This window comes from Melozone crissalis, unplaced genomic scaffold (genome assembly GCF_028551555.1).
Source record: "Melozone crissalis strain CALT ecotype California unplaced genomic scaffold, PUWL_Pcris_2 ptg000027l_1, whole genome shotgun sequence".
Lineage (NCBI taxonomy): Eukaryota > Metazoa > Chordata > Aves > Passeriformes > Passerellidae > Melozone > Melozone crissalis.
This window is the reverse complement of record NW_026535805.1, coordinates 78,127,890-78,150,086: the sequence shown is the minus strand read 5'-3', so window position 1 is coordinate 78,150,086 and position 22,197 is coordinate 78,127,890. Positions and strand designations below refer to the sequence as shown.

Sequence of the window (22,197 nt, the reverse complement as noted above, 5' to 3'; positions counted from 1 at the left end):
TTATTTGCCTTTATAAATCATCTCCCTTTCTCTTTTTTTTTCCTTAGGAGTGTTGATTTTCACCTTAAATAAAACGGGCAAGATGTCATCAGAGAAGTCCAGCTATTGAAATGAGCTGGTAAGAAGTTCCATGCTCTTATTTCCTGACAACCAAAAGGATTTTGGATTTTATGCATAATAAAATTCTGGTCCACAATAGCAAGAAGATTACTTATATTCTATATATTTGTTTATGTGGCATTAGGTAATTATGCTTTCAAGAAGCACTTTCCTGTACAAAATCACATAGAATTCCTAGAGAAGAACTTCTAAAGAGAAATATGATTTTACCTTCATAAATAGGTAAGATAAATTTGCCATTTAGTGGATCCTTGCCGAGCCATGCAGGAACACTGCGGGTGTTTGGAATTCACTCCTATTGTCCCTAGGCTGAATTGCTTTGATAAAGGTCACATGAGGAGGAAAGGAAGTTTTGACTTTCACATGCCTGTTATTGCTAAGGAAACCACTTCCTTGGTATTCACATATTCAGCATGTCTCCAGTTTTGGTGCTCTGACAAATGACATTGTGCTGCTGCATCAAGTAACAAAGAAGGGTAGAGAAGACTATTAGACAACTTGATGTGTTTGAAACACCAGTACAGCTTTTGTAGGACTGTCAAACTTCAAGTAGGCTTTGTGAGAGTAAGCAGGGTCCTTTGTTAGCTGCATATGGGATACCTGGAGTTTGGAAATAGAAAAAAAGGATCTGGCCTACACCTCAGCAAGCTCAGGTGTAGTTTGGAAGTTTTCCTGGTCTGTAGCAACAGCAATATTCTTACACCTCTGTGGATACCCAGAGAAAAAATTTCTAATACCAGTACACCTGTGTTATTCTCTCTGTAGGATGTATTTCAGCTTTCAAGTACACAATTGCCTTTTCTTTGGCATTTGTATATCAGGAACTGAGTATCCGTGGTATGTGGTGATTTCAAAAGTACTTAGATTTGAACTTTGGGTATGTAGAACTTTTCCCATTTTTCTGTTTTCTTACGCAAGAAATTAGAAAGAGTGACAAGCGTCTCCTGGTCAGGACTGAAAATCTCTACAAATATGGGGATTTTTGTCAAGAGGACTGAAGCAACATTTTTTAAAATTTTTTTTTTTGTATAAATCTCAATCTGACATGAGGAAAATGTATCATAATTAGGTTTATTTCTACTCTGAGAAAAACAGTCTAGAATGCCTCAGGATACAAGTGGGCTTTACTGTAGATATACAATAGCTACTGACATTACTGGGAACAAGTGTGAGGCATGCACAAATCACAGGAACTGAACAGCTAAAGCCCTGCTCAATTTACTGAGAGGCTACTGAGCTTCTGATATGTCAAGATCTATTTGTCTAAATGTTATCTGTAAAGACAACATAATGTAGTAAACTGAGCCTGGGACTCAGGAAGCCAGAAATCAATACTCTAATCTTGGCCCTACCTCAGATGCATTTGGTAGCTCCAGAGTGGTTGCTTAATCTCCCTGCATGCTCACCAGAGATAAAACAGTTCAAATATAATAAACTCCACTGAATTGCTGTGCTGATCAGTTCACAGCTTCTGTATACTTCTTTGAATTGTTATATAAATCTTACCATTACATGCAGGACTTCTGGAGGTTTGTCTCCAGGAAAATACCAAGTATCTTTGGATTTGAAAATTCAGGTCTGCTTTCTAGCAGATGTCCTTGCCCCATAGAAGCTTGAAGCCTGGCCTGGTGGCAGCCCAGAAGGTACAATGGCATCTGGCATGATACCATCTCTCCCCACCCTGCTTTTTCAGATGTTTTCTGCCAGAGAGCATCCTCATTTTCAGTATGACCATACCAGAGTAGACCATACCTTGACAGAAGTTATTTGCTTAATGCAGAAATAACAGAGAGAAGGACCTATGGCCTGTTTATTTAGGCATTAAGACTAGAAAATAGTTGTGATTTCTCCTGGGTTAAAATACTTGAAAACCTGCTACTCATTTGCCCCAGTATAGTAATTTCTGAGTGATCATCTTACTGCAGGCTTAGCTGAGATATACTTGTTTCTGAGGATCTCAGAATGGTTAGCTGAGGTTAAATAAAAGATAAGTAAAGTCACAATAACCTTCTTCAGCTTTTAAGAAATAAAACCAACAAAACAAGTAAAGAAATTAACCAACGAATGACACCACAGATTACCTTCTGTAATGTAGGAATGAAGAGATGTACTGGCTGTATCTCTCTTCCATGCAAGAAATTAGTTCCACCTACAGAGGACAAGACCACCCATATTCTAGCAAATGGTGCACTTTTACAGCCAAAATGAACAGGTTTATGAATTGTACTTGAAACTACAAGTTTTTTAGATTTTGACATTTCTAAGGAAAAGCAAGTGCCAAAACAATCAGGTCTACATTGAATGGCATATATATTTGTTTTACAGCCATTACTACTTGTAGAAGGGGGCTGAGCACCTCCAACACCCTAGGTTTTCTCTCCTGTCATACTCAGCCCTCATGATGCCATTCAAACACACAGGCTTTGGCTGGTAGGTGGTAGTTGCTCCCAAACCTAGGCAAGGTTTTGTCCAGCAAAAGCTGGGAATATTTGCAGTGTTCAGCGGTGAGGCAGCGGGGAAGGCAGCGCATGGGGGCGATGCGCTCAGGCAGCCGGGTTGCTAAGCACACAGCCTGCTATGCCGCTAAGCAGGCAGCACCCGGCAGAGCCATTAAGTCTGCAAGAGGCTGAGTATTTAATAAGCTGCATGCTACTGTGCATTTACATAGCTTAAGTTGTAGTAAAGCCCTAGCAGGAAAGGGTCAAAAGTGCAGGGCTGGAGGGCTAAAGCCCACGCAGACCGCATCGTAACCCATCCTGTCCTCAGCGGAAAAGAACTTAGGGAGGAACCACAAGAAAACAGCCTCATTCCAAGCAAGGAGAACTTTAAAGGCCAAAAGGCAAGAATTTAAAAAAGGTAAATTTAAAAAATAATTGGAGTTATAGCACATGTGACCAGGTCTGGCAAAACTCAATTATACAGAGGTTGCAGGGTATCTGCATGCCCCCAGTAAACCAAGTGTAAGGAGTGCGGTGGAAAGGAAAATGAGATTCCCGTCCTTTGTGGTTTACACATCTAAACCAAAATGACTCTTTGCTCACCCTGTGTGCTCTTAAGACTCTTTCATGTGAATCATTTGACACTTATTTAGTTCTCAATATGCATATTTAACCATTTCCCTGGGCACCATCTTTACCCTGAAACTGCTGTAGACCAGAGTCCTGTTCCAGGCAGTGACTCCCTGCAGCAGGCTCTGTGTCCTCTCTCTTCTCTCCCTCATTAGCAAAGGCTGTTTCAATACAGAGCTACTGACTTTGGACAGGAGAGCCCATGTCTGATTTCACTTCCTTTAGCATAATCACAGACTTCAGTGACCGTGCTTTTTGCTTTTCATTTATACTGACGTAACTGAGATTGAAATCTGTCCCACAGCAAATATTTATCAGAGCATATCAAAGGAAAAGCAGACCAGAAGAGAAACAAGCACAACAGTGAGTGCTATTAAACTTTGCCAAGTTAGATTTCAAAGTCAATGAAAACCACCCCAGAGACCCAGAACTAAAATGTAGGACAAAGTAGAGCACTGAAAAAAATAAGTTTCAAAATGCTGGTGTCCTACAGAGCAAGTTTTGATTACTTGCAACTTGCAAAAATTATGAAGCAAAACCTACACAGAACTAACAATATGTGCACAAAGTCAGTGGTCACCACCCTGGTGCTTTTGTTAACATCTTTGCTTTAATATGTAGACCCATCACAGCTATCTATGCATGTCAGAGACCCTTTCTACAGAGTACTAAAAAAGCAACAGGACAACATCCACAACTGGCTTTCTAAATGATATAAAATAACAGGATGCCCCACTTTAATTAGATAATTAAAACTGTTTCTGCTTTGCTAGATGCCAAGGACACCCAGTTTCTTGGCAACAAACCTCTAATTTTCTTTCTTTGATATCCAGGTCACAGCCATTTGGATTAGAGGCTCATTTCCAGCAGCAGTGCACAGCAGGGGCACACAGCTTCCTGTCCTGCTGTTGGTATCCCCCCCAAGTTCAGCATCTTGCAACTACATTTATAAAAGCTGTTAAATGTTAAAGCCCTTAAAAAGGGTGGTTTCTCAATGTTCACAAAGGTCAGACAACATGTAAGCATATTAAAACATAAGGGAGTCCCGTGCAACACCAGCAACCTCTTACATCATGTGCAACAAAGTCTCACTCTGTTCTAGCTAAAGAACATAACCGAAAGGGCTAAAGCAAGAGAGAGAGAGGAAAACTCTTCCATCCCCAGCTCTCAAGCTTCTTTGAAAATAGGTCTACCACATCCCTGACCATTTGCTGCCATTCCCCCTTATGAGGGAGAGGAACACTATCCTATAAGAGGTCTACCTGCTATCTAGATCAGGTGAGGAAATCACATACCTTTACCGAGTGTTGGTCAGCTACCTGGAAGAGAAGCATATAGCCCTGAATGCCTGGACTGGTGCTTTGCCTGAGCTGACATCCTTTGAACTGTGGAGCAAACTACAGCCTGAAGATTATCAAATGCCATCAAGCCATATGTAAGGCAGAGGTAGTCATTCCCAGTCCCACATGAACTAGAAAGGTATAACTGACAGCTGAAGATTTTTAGCTTTTTCATATATTCATAGCTTTGTACATTTTTATTTATTGCTGTATGGTTTCTAGTACTTTTCTTGCTGTTTCTCACATTTTAGAATAATAACCTAGCTCTTTCTAACACATTCTTGAAATTCTGTTTAGTCTTATTCTTAGGAAGAGAATTTCTAACAAGAATATCCGGTTCTCCACCAGAAATTAAGAGGCATAACAAATACCCCTGTACCAACTCCAAGGGGCTGATTAAGGGTCAGTTACTGGGGCAACTGATCTCCTACTGGATGTACCTGCTAGATATACTCATTAATTAACCTTATAACAAATTGTAGCAATCCTTTATCACACATGCAGGTAGCCATTTCTGTGCACCTGAAAGCTTTCATTAAAGATCTGCTTTTTATCAGTTGCCAGTTTTTGTCTTTTGATTTTAGGCAACATAACAGCCATGCATATTTTTGAAAGTCAGAGTTTTGATAGGAAAGGCACATAGAGCATGGCACCAAGGTTTAGGCAGAAGAAATCATAGAGAGCAGATGGCAGCCACAGTGCTCAAAGCACTGCTGGAAGGTGCCCAGTGACTCTAGATATGAGTGACAGAAGAACCTATAGAGGATAATGACTTTGTCGAGTGCCAGCAATTTATTACATGGTATTCCTGAGAACAGCTGAGGTGAATTAGTAGCCATTTACTATTCCTTCTGACATCCCTGAGATCCTGTGTGTAGTGCTGCTGAAGTTGCTGGTGCCTTTTGGGTCGATGTGAACTTGCTCAAAGCTAACCCAAAGCCAACTGGCAGGGTTAGCACAGCACCAAATCCTTGCCAATCAACGACCCAGCAGGTGTATCAGCTTATGCTTGCTGCTACACTAACCATCACTTGGGTTTTGGTCAGCTTGGAGCCTGACCAGAACAAAAACTGTTAACACACAAACAGCTTTCCAGAGAAGGTACACCAGGTGTTACAGCAGTACTGGAGGGTAAACACGCCTCCCTGCACGCACTTTAAGCAAAGGAAAGGTTATAAGGATTGTGCCTTCCATGCACTCTTTCATCTGACAAAGCCAGTATACATGACAAGATATTTCTATTCTTGTGTGCAGCCTACCTCCATGCCTATATGCATCACCATTTAGCTCTACAAAACATACTTCAGGTTGGATTATTTTTAATTTAAAAAAACCCCATTGAGCAATTTCATGAAAATAATGCTGCAAAGTGAATTTTGACGGAACTCATAGAGGTTATTCTTCTATTTCATCTTCCAGTAGGGACAGATGAGATAAACAAAGCAGATTACTGATGACAAATAGTTTGGATGTAATTTGGAAAGGAAGCTACCTTTTTTACCCCCAGAGAATAGCATGGCCCTGTAGGATTGGTATCTCATTTTTACTCAATAGGAGGCTACTTTTTTCTACCAATGAGCACATCGGAATTACTGTTACTGTTTTATGAACTTCTGATGATCAGGCAGCAGCCATTTTCAGCATGATCTTCTGTTGTACTTGATAAAAAGTGCATAAGTACCCAGGGTCATGGTTTGCATCTGCCATCTTCTCTTGAACCACTGCCGTCTACATCCAATCACCTGCAACAGCCAAGAAACCAAAAAGCACAGAGCAAGTTTAGACAGTCTTGGCAACCCCACTATTCTGTATGTGCCAACTCAGTAATACAGCTTATTGTAGTTGGGACCCAGGAAGGAGTGGTTTCAAACCACAATTTAAGATTTTTCTTACTGTTACTTGGGCTATCTTGTGAAGGGAACATTCCACAGAATGATGGCATGTAAGAAAAAATCTAGTCACCAGCTGAAATGCATAAAATTATTGCAGTTCTTAACACAAAAAAACCATAGTTAAGAGTCAGAAAATAAAAAAGGAATTTTTCTTTTAAAAATACAAAATCTTAATGAAGAAAATGTAGTAGAAGTAACAGAGTATCAATTTTTTTAAAAAAGAAAATCTCTGAAGACAATGTTTCAGACTTCACACAAGAAGCTTGTTAACAGGCAGTTTTATTTATTTTAGTACAACTTGCTTTGATCACTTACTTTCAGATAATTATTTTTCCAGTTAATCAGCATCTCTGTCTCATGTTTTGACCTAAAAGGTGCCTATCACCTTTGCATTTGAGTAGAAAAGATCGCTGTTATTTTTATTAAAAGCACGACCCTCTCTATTACTACCCCAGATACTAAGTCCATAGCATCTTTTCTGTTAACTATCCACATACAGTTTGAAACATTCTAGCCTACTTGGTTGTGATGTCAATGAATGGAATTAGAGCTCCTTAGCATCACCTTTCCCTTCTCTGGAGAAAGTTACTTTCTTTACTTCATTATATTCTGTGACAAATTACCTCAAGCCTGTGCTAACAATTTTAATCTCAACTCTTCACTGCTCTTTGGTGGCATTTCATTGACCATTAGCAAGCTGGTACCATGACACGGCTGCTCAAAAGACTCTGGATTTTCAAAATTCAGCTTTTAATTAATAGGTATTTTTCTCTCAAATTATCCTGGCAGGAGTCTCTGAGAATGGATGTGGAAAGGAGTTTCTCTAATACTGAGTTTCTCAGGCTCCCTTTAATGTAAGATTAAGGCATGCTAACCAAGGAACCTACAGACCATTCTCTTTCTTATCTAAAAAAGGAGTATCTGATTTCACAAAGGTATTAAAAGACTACATATATACATGTCCACCAAAGAATAATGCCCAGATTTTGTTTTGACTGTAAATGTGGTAATGCCTGTGAACCAAAAGATCTTTCAGAAAGACAAAATCAACTGTCATTGTCCTCCAGCAAAAACTGGAGATCTTCATTTCTTCACTCTTAGAATCCCTCCCTTTCAGATGCAAGAGCTTCATCAACAGACTTTATATGCTTCTCCCCAGCATAAATGCCATAATGCAGGTTGTCATCCTTTACAGTAGCCCAGGACATTTGCTTGGTGGAGAACCTTGCTGCCCACTCTCCTGCCTTGTTGACAACAATGACACCCCCCAAACCCCCAACTCGTGTCTTCATGTAGTCTAACGCAGTGTCCGCTGCAACCTCTGGTGACATTCCTGAAAAGAAAAACAAAATCACTTCATAGGACCTGTCCTGACAGTTTTTAAATTTTCTTAAAATTTCACCCCTCCCCATGGATCCAGTCAAATCTAACTTCTCTTTCAACTAAATTGGCAAGAAATTTCCAGTCTAACAAAGGAAGCATTTTTGGAAAGGCTCTAGACAGCTGTGAAGAGCTGCTATGGTGTGGTATTGCCCCAAGTATTTATTCACATAGCTTCTGATTTTGATTCAGTTCAGAATTAGTTTGTTTCAGAATTTATTAATTTGTTTAATAAAAATTAACTCACAAACTTTATGTTCAAGACGCACCACTTCTTATGCCATCATTTGACTAGAAAAAAAAGTCAATCTGCAAGGTTTTCATCAAAGGTTATGACAAGTTAGATCTAAAGCATTTACAATTTGAAAAAACACACATCAAAACAGTCGAAAATTTCAGTCATCATCTGTGTTCTAGCTCCACTGGCTGCAACAGAGCTCAAGGCACGTACTACACATTGTCATAATTTATCAAAAGCAGACATCAGCATGACTCTTCCTGAAACTTCTGAAACCACCAGGCAAAATGAGGTCTGACATCAGACAAAGGACCAGCAATGCAACTTTAGCTTTTCTCTACTTGATTTGTATTAACAGGAGTATTTTCTAAATAAATGAAATTTAATAGGTACATCATACACACAGGCCTGTAATAGCTGCAAAATATTTGTTCACTACAAGTTTAAATATGCATTCAGGAATGCAGTTGGCTTGGCCTAATTACCCTAAGATACAGACCCTCAGGAATGTTGCACAGCCTAGGTTATAGAACAAAACCTGACCTCTATGCCTTCCCTGCAAATTTTGAGTTAAAACCAAATAAAACCAGCAGAGTCAGAATTATTCACAGCACTGGTGACTGACAGGATAAAGCTCCTTACTCTGATGCATGGGTGACACTGTGACTATTCAAGTCAGTGGCACTGTCTTCAAAGGGTCAGTATTTCACTGTTTGATTTTTCACCAAGACAACAGCTGCCACCATAAGATTGAAATTCCAACAGCTGTTAAGACTGCCAAAGCAATTCACTCCTGAAATACAGAAGTAAATTTTGCAGCATTTGTCCAAAAGAGAATATTTAGTATGCGAATTACCAATTAGCTGAACAGAATTTTGAGGGCTCTGCAGTTGTTCTTACACATGCAACTTCAGCTCACTATTCAAGGACTCAAAAAGCCACAACAACTTAAGGGTTTGTTTTCAGTGCCTTCATGGAAATATGTTGGGAGGAGGGGCTGGGGGGAATCTAATTGCTGATGTGTTTGCCTGGCAGCTGAGTTATACTTCTGGGCAGGATGAATGAAGGTAAAGCAAGCATGGACAGGGTGAACAAGTGCAAACAAACTAGACATGAATACATGTGGGTTAATTTTCTTTTTTTTCCAATAAACTTTTTAATTTGAGCCTCATTTGCCTTTCAAATTGATTAATCACAAGCCAGATAACTGCTATCAATGCATAAGTCTTGCAATGCAGTTAACTTTAAGCCAGAGAAGAAACTGGTTTATACAGTTTAGACAAGAGCTTAGAAAGCTGTTTACAAATTGAATACTTAGAGACTTAATTTAGAGAGTAAAGGGAGAGCATAACGTGTTAAGAGCTTTGGGAAATAATCTGTAGGTTGTATTTTATGCTGAAACTGTCATGTCAGCTATGAGATTTAGAGGAATGCACCCATTATATGCAAACAGCCCTATAAAGCACAACAAAAATATTCACAGCTGTTACTTGTCTCTCTTCTTACTGCTTCTCCAATGAAAATGTAAATTGAGTGTTTTCCAACTATTTCCACTTTGGTTGATGTCAAAGCAAGTTACACTGTACTGCTCCAAAACTTTTTTATTTCTAAAAATAATGGTGATATCTATATTAATGATTCTTTAACTGCATGCAACACAAGTGTGTTGTCTGGCTATGTTTACGGGCTGTAACATAATCAAGGGTTTAGATGACAGACTAAGTCATGAAGGTAAAGCTACAAAGGGTCATCCCACAGTCAGATTGTATTACAGTCACATAAGACATACTGTGTCAGCTGTTTACCACATACCCACAAGTATGTTTAGTACATTTTCCAAAACAAAATGTAAATTGAAATCATGGTTAAAAAGTCCTAAAATAATTTCTGTTGCTATAATCAGAGTTGTTACAATAATGACCTTTACAGTTTATTAGAAAGGCAATACACTATACTTTCTATTTTAGCTCTAGTTATCTGTTTCTAGCCCTCCCTAACTGCTCCCTTAAATGTATCTTACTTTTACTTGTTTTCTTTTCTTGTTCACAGAATTTTAGTTTATAATTGGGGAAAAATTATTAAAGAGAACTTCTGTTGAAGTATGCAGTAATGTCTTTCAATGTACACTGATCTAAAGCATGATTCAGTATCAGGCAGCAGAGATAATTGTTTACTTCAGCTATTTTAGCCTTATTAATAATTTAATACTTTGTTTTGTTTCTAAAGTTTTTGTTTTAACCCATCCACACACCCCTTAGAGCAACTCTTCTGACAGCTGTTTTAGGATGATAGTATATACACTGAAATCTGTGATTAGGCAATGTTTCCTATCCTCCTTACTTCAGATTACAGCAAGTTTGGAATATACCTTGCTCCATGTGATAGAGAATCAGTCGGGCTAAGACCACTTTCATAATGCTCTCCCCATGTCCTGTGGTTGAAGTGGCACCAGAATGGTTGTCAGCATAACCTCCACTTCCTTTTCAAAGGGGAAAAAAAAAGAAGGCAATATTCTGTAATATGATTTAAAAGCCCTGCATTGTTTAAAATAGGTATCAAACATTTCTTTCTTTAGGTCCATTAGCTCCATGTACTTCTGAAAGCAAAGTGTCAGAAAAGCTTCCTTCTCATTTATGCCACAATATGAAAAGTAAAATACATGAAAGAGATGAACAACAGTTGGAGCAAGTCAGTTGCCAAGTTGAGAGAGAAGACTAGTGATCTGTTTGTGTACAAGAGGCAGAAGCAGGCCAACACTCCACAGGAATGGGCAAAAATATTTTCCAGAACAGCAAGGGGGGGTATACTGAACATCAGCAAGAAAGGGACAGGATGCAGAATGCCAGGTCACATCAATTGAGAAGATATGAAGGAAGATCTAGTGAGAACATTTGTGAGCTGACCAGTTTGAGAGGAACTTACCCTCCACAGCATATAAGAGATTTGAAGAGCATGGGCTCTAGTAAAATTTCAAAGCACCCCTGAAGAATCTTCAAAGTCGTGACCACAAGCAGAGTGTTTCTTCTGTTGAACTCCCCTTCCCTCCCTTTTTTTTTCTCCCATCCTTGTTTTGCTAGCCCATTCCACACCCTGTTCTCTACCAAGCTTCTGCTTGCTCAATACCCATATTTCTAGCACATCTCCTAAGAAAAATATTTCCCAGGAGCTAGGAAGAAACATACCACAGCTTTATAAACAAGGTACTGGGGGAGGGGAAAGAGGCCTTAGAAGAGCAATGAAAGTTTCTTCCCTTCTGTGCTTTCTTGATCAGACCCTTTTAATGGACTCTGAGTAACATGTGGAAAAACACTGCCATATTAAGTCAATGCTGCCTTACCAAAGCCTCTGATGTTTAAAAGCACAGCTGACATTTCTGTATCAAATCCTGAAGATGCCTAGCAAGACCAAAAGTTGCAATATGCTCACAAGTGCCCAGTTTCACTTCTCCTTCACAAACCCACGTCCCCAAGTATAACAACCCTGAACATAATCTACACAGGAGGAGGGGATTTGCAGTCAGAAGGCTGCAGCCAGACACAAAACTGAAAACCATAGTCAAAATCCAGAGAATACCAAAATGTCAGTAACTTTGTATGCAAAAGAAAGACAGCTTTATAATCATCATATACTGCCAACAGCAATGCTATTTGAGTTTGGAACATGTTTTACTAAAAATAATTGTTTTCCAAATCCCAGCTGTATGGTAGAACCCTGAAGCAATCAATTGGCAAGTTTGCAGAAAGGATTTCAAGTGTCTCTTTATACTTGGATAAGAAATCTCTTAAAATTTTTCCTTTATTCCACACCACATCTATTAGGTTCTGAGAGAGTCTTATCAGGGCTCTTTTAAGAACAGGAATTTACTCAAATTTTCAAGTCACTTTGTAATTCTTGCTCACTGATACAACAAGCAGTAATTGCAATTACACCTACTTCCTTAAGCATTGAGGAAACAGCATGGTAATATGGAACAGGCTACAGTTTTTGACTTAGTGGAAAGCAGAGCTATAAAAAAGGAGAGCTTGATCAGAATCAACAGAAAGGAAACACAGGTGTTAGCACTGAAGAACCAACAGAAAAAACAAACTCCCATCCCCATTTTCCAATTCTTTCTTGCATATCTCCAAGCTGTAAGGAGCTTTAGGTTTGATAGATGTGAATGTTAGACCTCCATTTCAGATGGACTAGTATTTATGTTTTGTTTCACTAATGAAAAGGAGAATTGCAATACCTTTTTTTCTTTCTTTAAATGAGATGTCCCTAAAAAAGTGAAAGGCAAGATCCTACACCCCATACCTATGCATGCTGTGTCACCAACACGGCCAATCATTTTATTAGAGAGTCCTCCCGTGGATGTTGCACAAGCCACATTGCCTTCACTGTCTATAGCAACAGCACCGACTGTTCCAAGGTCTCTGCCAAGAAAAACAGTTCATAAAATCAGACAGAATTAAAGCATACCTGCCAAAGCACGTTGCCTTTATTTCCCAGGTACCTTTAAAGAAGATTTCCACAACAGAATTACTACTCATCATGAAGCTATTTTTGTCATGCTTTTCATTACAAAAATAACAAGAAACATGCAATAATTCTCAGAAGATTTGTATTTAATAGAGTAGAAAACTCTTTTTTTTTTTTTAATCTTCCCCCCATAACTTGTTTACTTTCATAGCATGGAAACTTGGGGAGGAAAAAAACCCGCAAAACAAAAGCACACAAGGCAGAAATACTTCTAGTCATTATAGTTCTGGAGTAGTTTTTTGGCTGACACACAAACTGACACACAACTTTCCCCTAAATGGCAACTCAAAGATGCAACCATTGGCTCCGCTGTTTCAACAGGAGGCTAACCGGAATTATTAATGACAATGCGCGTAAATGAGTGAATACAGAAAAGGACAGTAATGTTATGCATGCACTGAATCATTTCCTTCCTGTTCCTCCTCTTTCCTTTTCCTTACTCCCCTTAATGTTTGAATGGTATAAAAAAAAAGAAAAAGCTTATTTATTGTCCTTTCAACTAGTATTGCTCACAATGCATCATTAAGACATACTTTAGTCTTTGTACTCTGCAGCTACATAATCTTGAGGTTTAAATCACTTGGCCAGTAGACTCTGCTGAAACTGCACATTGGTTTAAAAACCTTCAGGCACTGAAGAAAACAGAAGCCTCAACTATATCTTTATTTCTCCAACACAGAAAAGACATATACAATAGCCTGCTAAAAATAGACATGTGTAGTTGTGTATGGAAAAAAAAAAGTCTGTCGTGACTTATTGTAACAGTTGCTGCACTGAGAAGTGAGACATGACTGAGAAGCAACAGTTTAAATACCCATGTATTCCAGTCTTAGCAATTCTCGTAGGAGCATAAACCAGTATGTGACTAGGAGAAGTACACCAAACCCCAAAAATTATCTAAATTCCTCCACACAGGAAAATAATTTGTAACAATCCTTCAAGGAACTACCCAACAGGCAACTGGAAAAGGAATACCTTTCAAATTTGCCTGGGCACTGGTGAGGGTTTCTCTACAGCTGTGCAAAACCTGAGCTAATCAAGTCAGACAAAGTCTTTGTGTACCTTGAAACCTACAGCCAGTTTCTCAGAGACCCAACTTCCTGTTCCCTCCTACTTATGTAAAATATCATACTGTCAGTCCCTACACTTCATTCACAGCAATTCCAAGTTGACTGATGAATCACAGGCCTTACAGGCTGCTCTGACATTTATGTAGAGACGGACCTCATCTCAAACCGATATGATGGTGCAGATGGGCTTCCCACCCATCCATCTGTTAGAAGTGAATTGCTGAAAAGAACATTAGTAAATTCAGTACTCCCTTGCACATTCATGTAGCACCCTTCAACCAACTAAAGTTAGATCCTCCTGAGAAACTAAGAAAGATGTATCCAGAGGTATATTTTCTTAGATAAGTATTTACCTTAAGCAACTGTGAAAATAAAAGCACACAGATGACACAGCCAGTAATTATCTGTTTTGGCATGAGAGCACAACTGGCAATAAATAACAAAGTGAATGTGTCAAACACACCTCATCTGCAGGCGAGCACACAGACAACTACACTTGATTTCTTACAGTCCCTTTTTTACTGCTGTAGTGTAACCTTTCCTTTGATTATCTTCAGAACAAAGAAGATACAAATAAATTTTTTTGCAAAGCTAGTTGACTCCAAAATATTAACAAAGACAAAACTGCTATCAAATTATAACCATCTCTCTATTTTTAGTTATTGACAGTAGCAAGAACCTCAGCAAGTACCTGTGGTGTACCGGAGGATGCTATTGGGCATTTTTACAATCAAGAATTATTCCTATATACTGCGATACAGAATGTATTATTTGGATTTGTTAATTTCCTTTTGTCTAAATCTTTCATGATCCAATACCCATGAAGTGACGTGTATTTACACTATCCCTCTTTAACTAACGAGTTACCTGCTAATTTGTCTCTCAGCCCTGCATCAGAGTGGGGTTTTCTGTTTATTGTTTTTAGGGTCCTTGTTAGTTAATACCTCCTCAAGTTACTCTAGCAGTGTGATTCACAGTGGGGCTAGGAGCCCATTCACTACCTTACAGTCAGACTCAACACCCTTTCTGTGGAATTCTCAGGCAAACTCCAGTAATTCTTAACAAGGATATAGCTCGAGTCTTTGCAGTGTGCAGATAAATCAAATCACACCTTCTTCTCAGCAAAAGGTGTGCAAGGTGGAATGTTCCACACACAGTGGAATCCTAAGCTTTCAGCACAAATCAATGCAAGCTTCTAACCACCAGAGGAGAAAGGTATCTCTTATGGAGACACCAGACTTTACCTGCAAAGCCTACGAAACCACAGGGTTTCCAACACTGTGAGGATCAAGGGACTGGAAGTAAAATATACACCAACCTTCAAATTCCCAGTATGATCTGGTATTATGTTGCCTCTGACTAATACTACTTCACCTTCTGTCTGTTCGCCTCAGGCAAGTTTCTGCATAATCACTGTGGACATAACAGGGAAAAAGAACATTCCACATGTGATACAGAATGAAATGGGTTTGCATTAAAAAAGACCTGTTTTCAACTTTGCGAATTTTTGCTGATGTTTTGGTTTTCAGAAAAAGAACAGCATGGCCAAGACAAGAAAAAGTCTTCAGCCTTTCAGAAATACATAAGCTTTTTACTATCAGATATCCCAGAAGAAGTCCATGCTGGAACTGAAGATGCCTAACACTGTTTTCAGGAAAAAAACCAAACCAAAACAAACAAAAAAAAACAAACCCAAAAAACAAACAAACAAAAACCCAAACAAAAACAAAGGTAAAAATGAAGCAGTTATGAGGAATGAATGAAGACTTAAATGCCATGCTATTCCAACTGCTATGTTCAAGAGAACAAGAGACAGTGGTGGTTACACCATCCTCAAAATTCTTCACAATCAATGACAATAGCACACAGTCCTTGGACAAACCATGGATCAAAAGAAAACTTCTGTTGGATACAAAACAAACCAAGAACTTGTGGTCAAGGAACAACATCATTTTGTTTACAAGACCATATTCATGCTTGTCTTATTACTTTGTTTTCCCTTCCAGCAATTTACTGAAAGTAACATACAGGTTGTAATTTATAATTTTATGGATTTTAATTAACATGCTCACAGAAGAAATTTCCTCCTTCAAATCTACAAATTCAGCTCTGCTCCTGCCATTACTCCTGTTTCACAAAACAGATGAACAGCACATAATACAGCATTTATGTAATGCAATACAGTGTTTTCCTGCACCACAACCATGGATGTACAAATGGAAACTCAAAACAATTAAGTGACTATGCCTACCTCAAAGGCACAGAAATAATTCTTGACACCTGATGTTTTTCATTCCTTTACTGTCCCCCTCACCTTCCCCTCTACTTTATGAGACTGGCTTGTTTTCCAAATGACACTCATTTTGCTGTTGGGCATCCAGCAGCATCTCTCTTCCCACCCACCACTAAACTTGGTCATTTTTTTTATTCCTTTTTATAACCAACAGCCACAATTACCACTCAGAAGGAATTGCTGGTCAAACTCTGCTGTTGTTTAACTATCTAATACAATTTCAAAACAAATCTGATCATCTACTTAATACTTAACCAACATCGCCTTGATTAGGTTTTTGGGGCTTTTTTATTAACTTGTTTTAGGTATGTACACTGACTTTTTAAAACCAGTTCCTTCACAGAAAAAGCTATACAAAATAATATCTGCTGCTTGTTAAAGCTACTCTATGCACTTCTGTAACTGATGATTTTAAGAGCAGTAACAAGTTCTAACTTTGCTCTCCAACAAAGCCACAAAACCCAGGCTATTGTCCAAGTGACCAATAATCTTCTTAAGCAGCAACAAGTTCCATCAAGTTTGTTCCAGTCATTTAAGTTTAAGCAAATTCATTGAAAGCTTGATCTTCTACTGCTTTCAAGAAAGACACACTGTAAAGACTGTATCAAGCCACATAACATTTGGAATACAGGCCTTTGAGGTTTGTGTTTATTTGTTTGGGGTTTTGTTTTTCTTGGTCGCTTTGTTCGTTCGGGGGTTTTTGGGTTTTTTTGAGTTTTTTTGTAACCAGATAGCCCAAAGTAAATTACCCAAATTTGAAAATAAAATATATTTAACCTACTTCTGAAACTCTTCGGGGTTGGAATCTGGCTCAAGGTTCTTCTTCCATCTCTCCCGGGATCTCTCAGTTATGAGTTGCTCCCCTGGAATTTCAGGAATACCCATGGCCTGAGCAAACAGGTGTGCACCATGGTCAGTCAGCAGCATGTGCTTTGTCTGCAGAAAGACAAGAGATTCATTGACAATTCTTATTTTTGTCTTGTACTTAGCAGCTTTGTATAACACCTATCTTTAGAAGTATCCATAAAATGAAAATTACAAATTTTATTTTAAAAATTTCTAAACTTCTGTCCATATCCCCTTCCACTATAGCTGAAGAAGCTTTCAGTTCTCCAGACCATAAAGTTTAACCATCAATAGAAAAGAATTGGACTTATCTATTTAACATGTACTATAATGGGAGAGGGAAAAATGGTAAATTTCTTCTTTAGCTAATTTGTAGGCAACTGTTTTGTAATGTTTCAAATGAATCACCAAATTACTACATAGCTAACTGTTTTGTCCAGTTAACTAAGAGATTTAGAAGGCTTTTATTCAAAAGAATGCTAAATAAATTCCTGTTTAAAGGCATTACACCTAGTAAAATAACTTACAAATGTAAATAGCATACAACTAAAATGTTCCTTAAATTTCATTTTAAACATTTCCTTCAACAGGCTGCTATTCTTATTAACTCAGTGGATCAAATTTAAGAACAGAAAACTTTCTAATGGGTTTGACCAAGAAATGTTTACTCTCTTCTAACAATACCTGAAAGTTCTATTTTGATTTCTATATTTACAAAGCACTCCAAACCAGATTTTAATTCAACAACCTTAGTTAATTCCATGCTTTAAAGTCTGTAGAGCTCGGTTAGTTCATATTTTAGAGAAGTTTGCCAGATAAATTTGTTTATTTAATCCTTATACTTTAGTAGTAGCTCTGAGCTCTGAAGTCTCTCTTTTTTTTTTTTTTTAATGTGACAAAAAGTAAGCAGTTTCTTGCACAATTACATAGCTGTCAATTGCTCATCAGAACCTGGGAAGGTTTTAGAGCACAGAACAATTTCAGAGCAGAACACCTAACTTACAGTCAGCCTTTCTGTCCCTGCAGCAGCAGAGCTCAGCAGAGCAGCTGAGTTGCCAACAGAGCCATGATGCTGGAGGCAGCAGCCCTGCAGAGCCTTGCCAAGCACCCACATGGCACACGGCCAGCCCTCAGCCAGGAGGAAGGACAGCAGAGGTGGGTATTTCTGTGCCATGCTACATTCTGGAGGGCATTTACAGTCTCAAAGCTTCAGGTTAAGATGTTGCAGGCCATCACCTGCTGCTGATTTCTAAAGCAATGACAAGCAATCACTACCATGACCAACATATAGCATTGCATTGTTTTAAGGGATTCCAGACAAACCTCTTCCCAAGTCAGACACTGATCTCTACTTAAGCCTATTACAGCCTCTGCATTGAGCCCTTTGGACAGGGACAGAGGACAACACTTTAGAAACATTTCTGGTGTTGCAGCCCAGACATCAAACATTTTTGAAAATTGACATGCCTTTTAATTAATCTTTAATTCAGGAGAGCATTGCTTTAGGGAATACTAAGGGTGACAAGAAGTCCCCTGTGTAGGTGAAAGCAGACATTGGGCTTGCATGCTGAGTGCAGTCACCATACTACCAGACGATGTAAGACCAACCTATTTCTGACAAAACTGATGAGCAGTGTTCTTCGACTTGAAAGCCAACTTTGTGCAATACTGCCCCCCTCTGCCACTACCACTAACCCACGAGAAGCACACAATATGACATTCAAAATAGGTTTGGTTTTTATTTGTGGGTGTGGGTTGGGGTTTTTTTGTTGTTTGGTGAGTTTTTGTAGGAAATTTGAAATTTGCTTTAGCCTTGAGCTGTACCAGAAGGCTGTGTCCTCCATCCCTTGCCTTCTTCAGCAACTAAGACTATAGCATCCTTTAAATAAGTCTTAAAAATATAAAGTTTTATTATAAAAAATGGAAGTTATTTCTAAAAACTTTTTCATAGGATTCCATCCCTCTCATATGCAAATTTGCATAATGTATGCACCTTCCTAGGGTACACAAACAAGAAATACTTGCATATTGATAAATAAACTTCTACGATAGGACTTTGGGCTTCCTTTTTTCCTTCTTTTTCAGTCCTCACTGAAAAGAAGATGTCTAAAGGTGATTTTTATCACTCTCTTCAACAGATGTTATCAATCAAAAGAACTAGTAGAACACTGTCAAACAATGCAAAAGTACATTTTTCTGTCTCATTCTTCTAGTTTCATTAATATGTTTGCTTATGTAAATGTCTTCTAGAAAAAGTACGCACTTTATATTAAGTAATCTAAAGGGACAAGAAAAGGGTTCAAGAAATCTTACAAATAAGCAACAAAAGCTGAAATTTAGCTAACTTCACTGGAAATGGGGAAAATACCCCAGATTTCTGCTGGGCCTTAAGTTCAGACCATCAAAGTTCTTCATTTAACAATTGTGGAAGCACAGAAAAAAACCTGGCCCTTTGCCTCAAGAAGTCTGTGTTCTAAGCTAAATTGTCTTTTGCCTAATGTAAAGTCCTGCACAATAAGAGTAGGGGAAAATGTACACAGCTTAATACACCAATGAATTAGCGCTCTAATTTTCATGAGAAGCCCACCTAATGAAGTTTTGGAGCTGAGAAGGATTACATGCCCCAAATTAAAAAAAAAAAATTCAATGTATCATTCTATTTATGTTCAATACAAACAGGAATAATCCAACAGAAATTTAAGTGCTTTTTCAAGAATGTGTTACATTAGTAAATGCACTAAAAGTCTTCCACCTCTAGAAGCTCCTGTGACCAACAGTACAGTAAATAATGAATGGCAATTATTCTGCTGTTCTCCTTTTTTCTACTTCATGAATTTGGACAAGTTTGAGCCCAGTGGGAAAGTGACAGTCAAAAAGGACAATGTTGCAACAACAACCTAGAGGAGCTACTCTGGCCACCAGATGGAGCCCACACTGTTCCAGAACAGGATGGAAATACAATTACAAGCAGACGTGCAGGATGGTTTTGGTTGGTTTGTTTGTTTTCGGGAGCCGCATGTTTCAAAATTCTTTATGGTACTGAGGCACTCAAAACCCACTGGGAATTACGCACACAGACTTAAGACCCCAGGAAAACTACCCCAAGTCTCACAGTTAAAAATGCTTTTTAATCAAGCACAGTACAACAAAACACACTATGAAATGTACTGTGAAATACCCTGGGTTGGTGTCCCAACATTCCTGTCCAAGATAAACAGAGGGGCAACAATGAGCAGAAGAGCAACATCAGTTGGTATTCCCATGTATGGGAGATGGAAGGGCAGAGAAACTCATCTCAGGATACATCAAGCATTTAGGCCAACATTTACATTTGGAATTTATCATCATGCACAGAGATTTTTTTGCATCTTGGCAAAGATAACTGTACCAAAAAATGTCATGGTGTCAGGGCTACACCATTATATTGGTCCTGTACAGTGGAATTGTATGATTTCATTTCAAATTTAGCCTCAACACTTTTGAACACCAGAAGCACAATGCAATGACAAGAAAAACTTTGTAATAGACAAGACAGAGGAGAGGGCTTTCTCTTTGTTGGTTTGGGGTTTTCTGTTTTATTTTTAAAACACACATTGCAAAGTTATATTCTCAAAATTCAACACTGTCATTTTGACCTTTTTCTTGACTAAAATAGGATTTTTTTCATAGACAAGACAACAAAGAAATAAATCAGTGATTCTGGAGTAAGAAGTAAACAAGAGGCATTAAAATAAGTTCTCTACAGAAGAAAATAAAATAAAATGCAACATTCACCTTAACATGCTAGAGACATCTCTCTCCCGACCCTTCATCTATATTCTCAAATTTTGTCCTGTGAAGCTGTCTACCACCTATACTCATTTACTGATCTAGTTAACAACAAAAACATTCTGTATGAAGGAAAAAACCTTATTCATCACAAGTTTTAACATTGCTTTCTAGTAGACATACATTTCACTGAAGTATTTATATTGAATATGCTAGTGAAATGTTCTGATCTTAAAAGCAGAACTATCTTTCCATTAAGGACACAAAAAAATCCTTTCTGCTTTGGAAGCCACTGAGGACAAGACAAATGTCAATCATCTTTACAGATCACCAAAACAGGTTTTGTTCCCTCAAAAGCAACTTTGAAAGGTTAAAGAAACATAAGTCTTCTTTATTAATAAGTGTTTTTATAAATATGAACCTTTCCAACAATGGGACAGTTGCACTAGGTAGAATGAAAATATAAACTCCAAAGACAGAACAAACTTTTTGATCACTGTCACAACCTTGTAATAGTAAAACAGGCACAGATATCACACACATCAGTTGCACCATATCTGAAAAATAAGGGAAGTCTGCTGTAGCAAATATTAGATGGACTTCCCAGTGGAGTAAGGTGGGATTGATCTTATATAGAAGGTCAAGTAATATTTTACTGCCATAATAAATTTGATTATCTTGGAAAAAAACCTGTCAGCACCACATAGAGCTAATTTATCTTCTACTGGTGGAAGATTACAACTGGTCTGGTGCTACCACCTGATCAGGTCACAGTGGAGAAGGCTACCCAGAACAACAAAGGAGTGCATTACATAGCCAAATATGTAACTGGGTCATTTATTTCAGTTCCATGAACATTCATTTCCATGAACTCAGTTCCAAAGTGAACAGTGTATTACCTAACTTTAATCTTGCAAGATCAAGCACAACACTCAGTGACAACATAAAAGCTCTTCAAAAAACAAGTGAAAAACAACAAAAAAATGCCTTGAATACCAGCAGTGGAACTACAGGAGACCAAAATGTATAGGTCAAGTTATGTTTCCTTAGAATGCTATTGTTTATAAATATTTCTCAAAACCCCTTAAGGTAAGTGCTTCATGGTCATGACCACAGTATTTCCAAACACTCCAATCCATTTTTCCCTGCCTTGCTGCTTTAAAGCACTACACAAACACCATCACTGAGGTGTATCAATATACTGGCTGAAGTTCAAAGGAAAAGAAAATGCTTCATACCAAGTAGATAATCAACATACCTTTTCCATAACAAGTCGAGCAAGTTTTATTGGGTTTGCTATGCACTTAACTGCAGACACTGCTCCAGAGTCTAAATTTTTTCCATCCATGATAATGGCATCCATTTCTACTTCACCTTTTTCATTTAGAACAGATCCACAACCTAAAGACAAATAAAAAAAAAAAGTAGGGGGCAAGAGAAAAAGAAGCAAGTCATTAAGAGCTAACCATCCAGGTGATTCAATTATAAGCTCTCAGCAAGCAGCCTTTCTCTTTCCCACTTTGCTGACTTACCAAAAGTATCTCCCAAATACAAAAAATCCAGCAGAAACACTGCTGAGTACAACCACAAAATCCAGCCACTAACAGAAGTCTCACAGAGTACAACATCTATTTTAAAACTGAGTTTTACTTTTTCATAAG

General features: G+C 38.3%; 1 protein-coding gene across 3 annotated transcripts in view; it reads right to left on the bottom strand.

The window, feature by feature from the left end:
• Positions 1–6,683: 6,683 nt before the first annotated feature.
• Positions 6,684–22,197, bottom strand: part of ASRGL1 (asparaginase and isoaspartyl peptidase 1) — a 69,900-nt gene continuing 54,386 nt past the window's right edge. For all 3 annotated transcript variants that reach the window (XM_054280227.1, XM_054280226.1, XM_054280228.1), the window contains exons 3-7: positions 21,795–21,937; positions 16,704–16,858; positions 12,335–12,453; positions 10,407–10,517; positions 6,684–7,753 (exon numbers count right to left, since the gene is read on the bottom strand). In XM_054280227.1, coding sequence (XP_054136202.1) covers positions 7,518–7,753; positions 10,407–10,517; positions 12,335–12,453; positions 16,704–16,858; positions 21,795–21,937 — 764 coding nt within the window. In that variant the 3' untranslated portion in view covers positions 6,684–7,517. The remainder of the gene's footprint in view (positions 7,754–10,406; positions 10,518–12,334; positions 12,454–16,703; positions 16,859–21,794; positions 21,938–22,197) is intronic.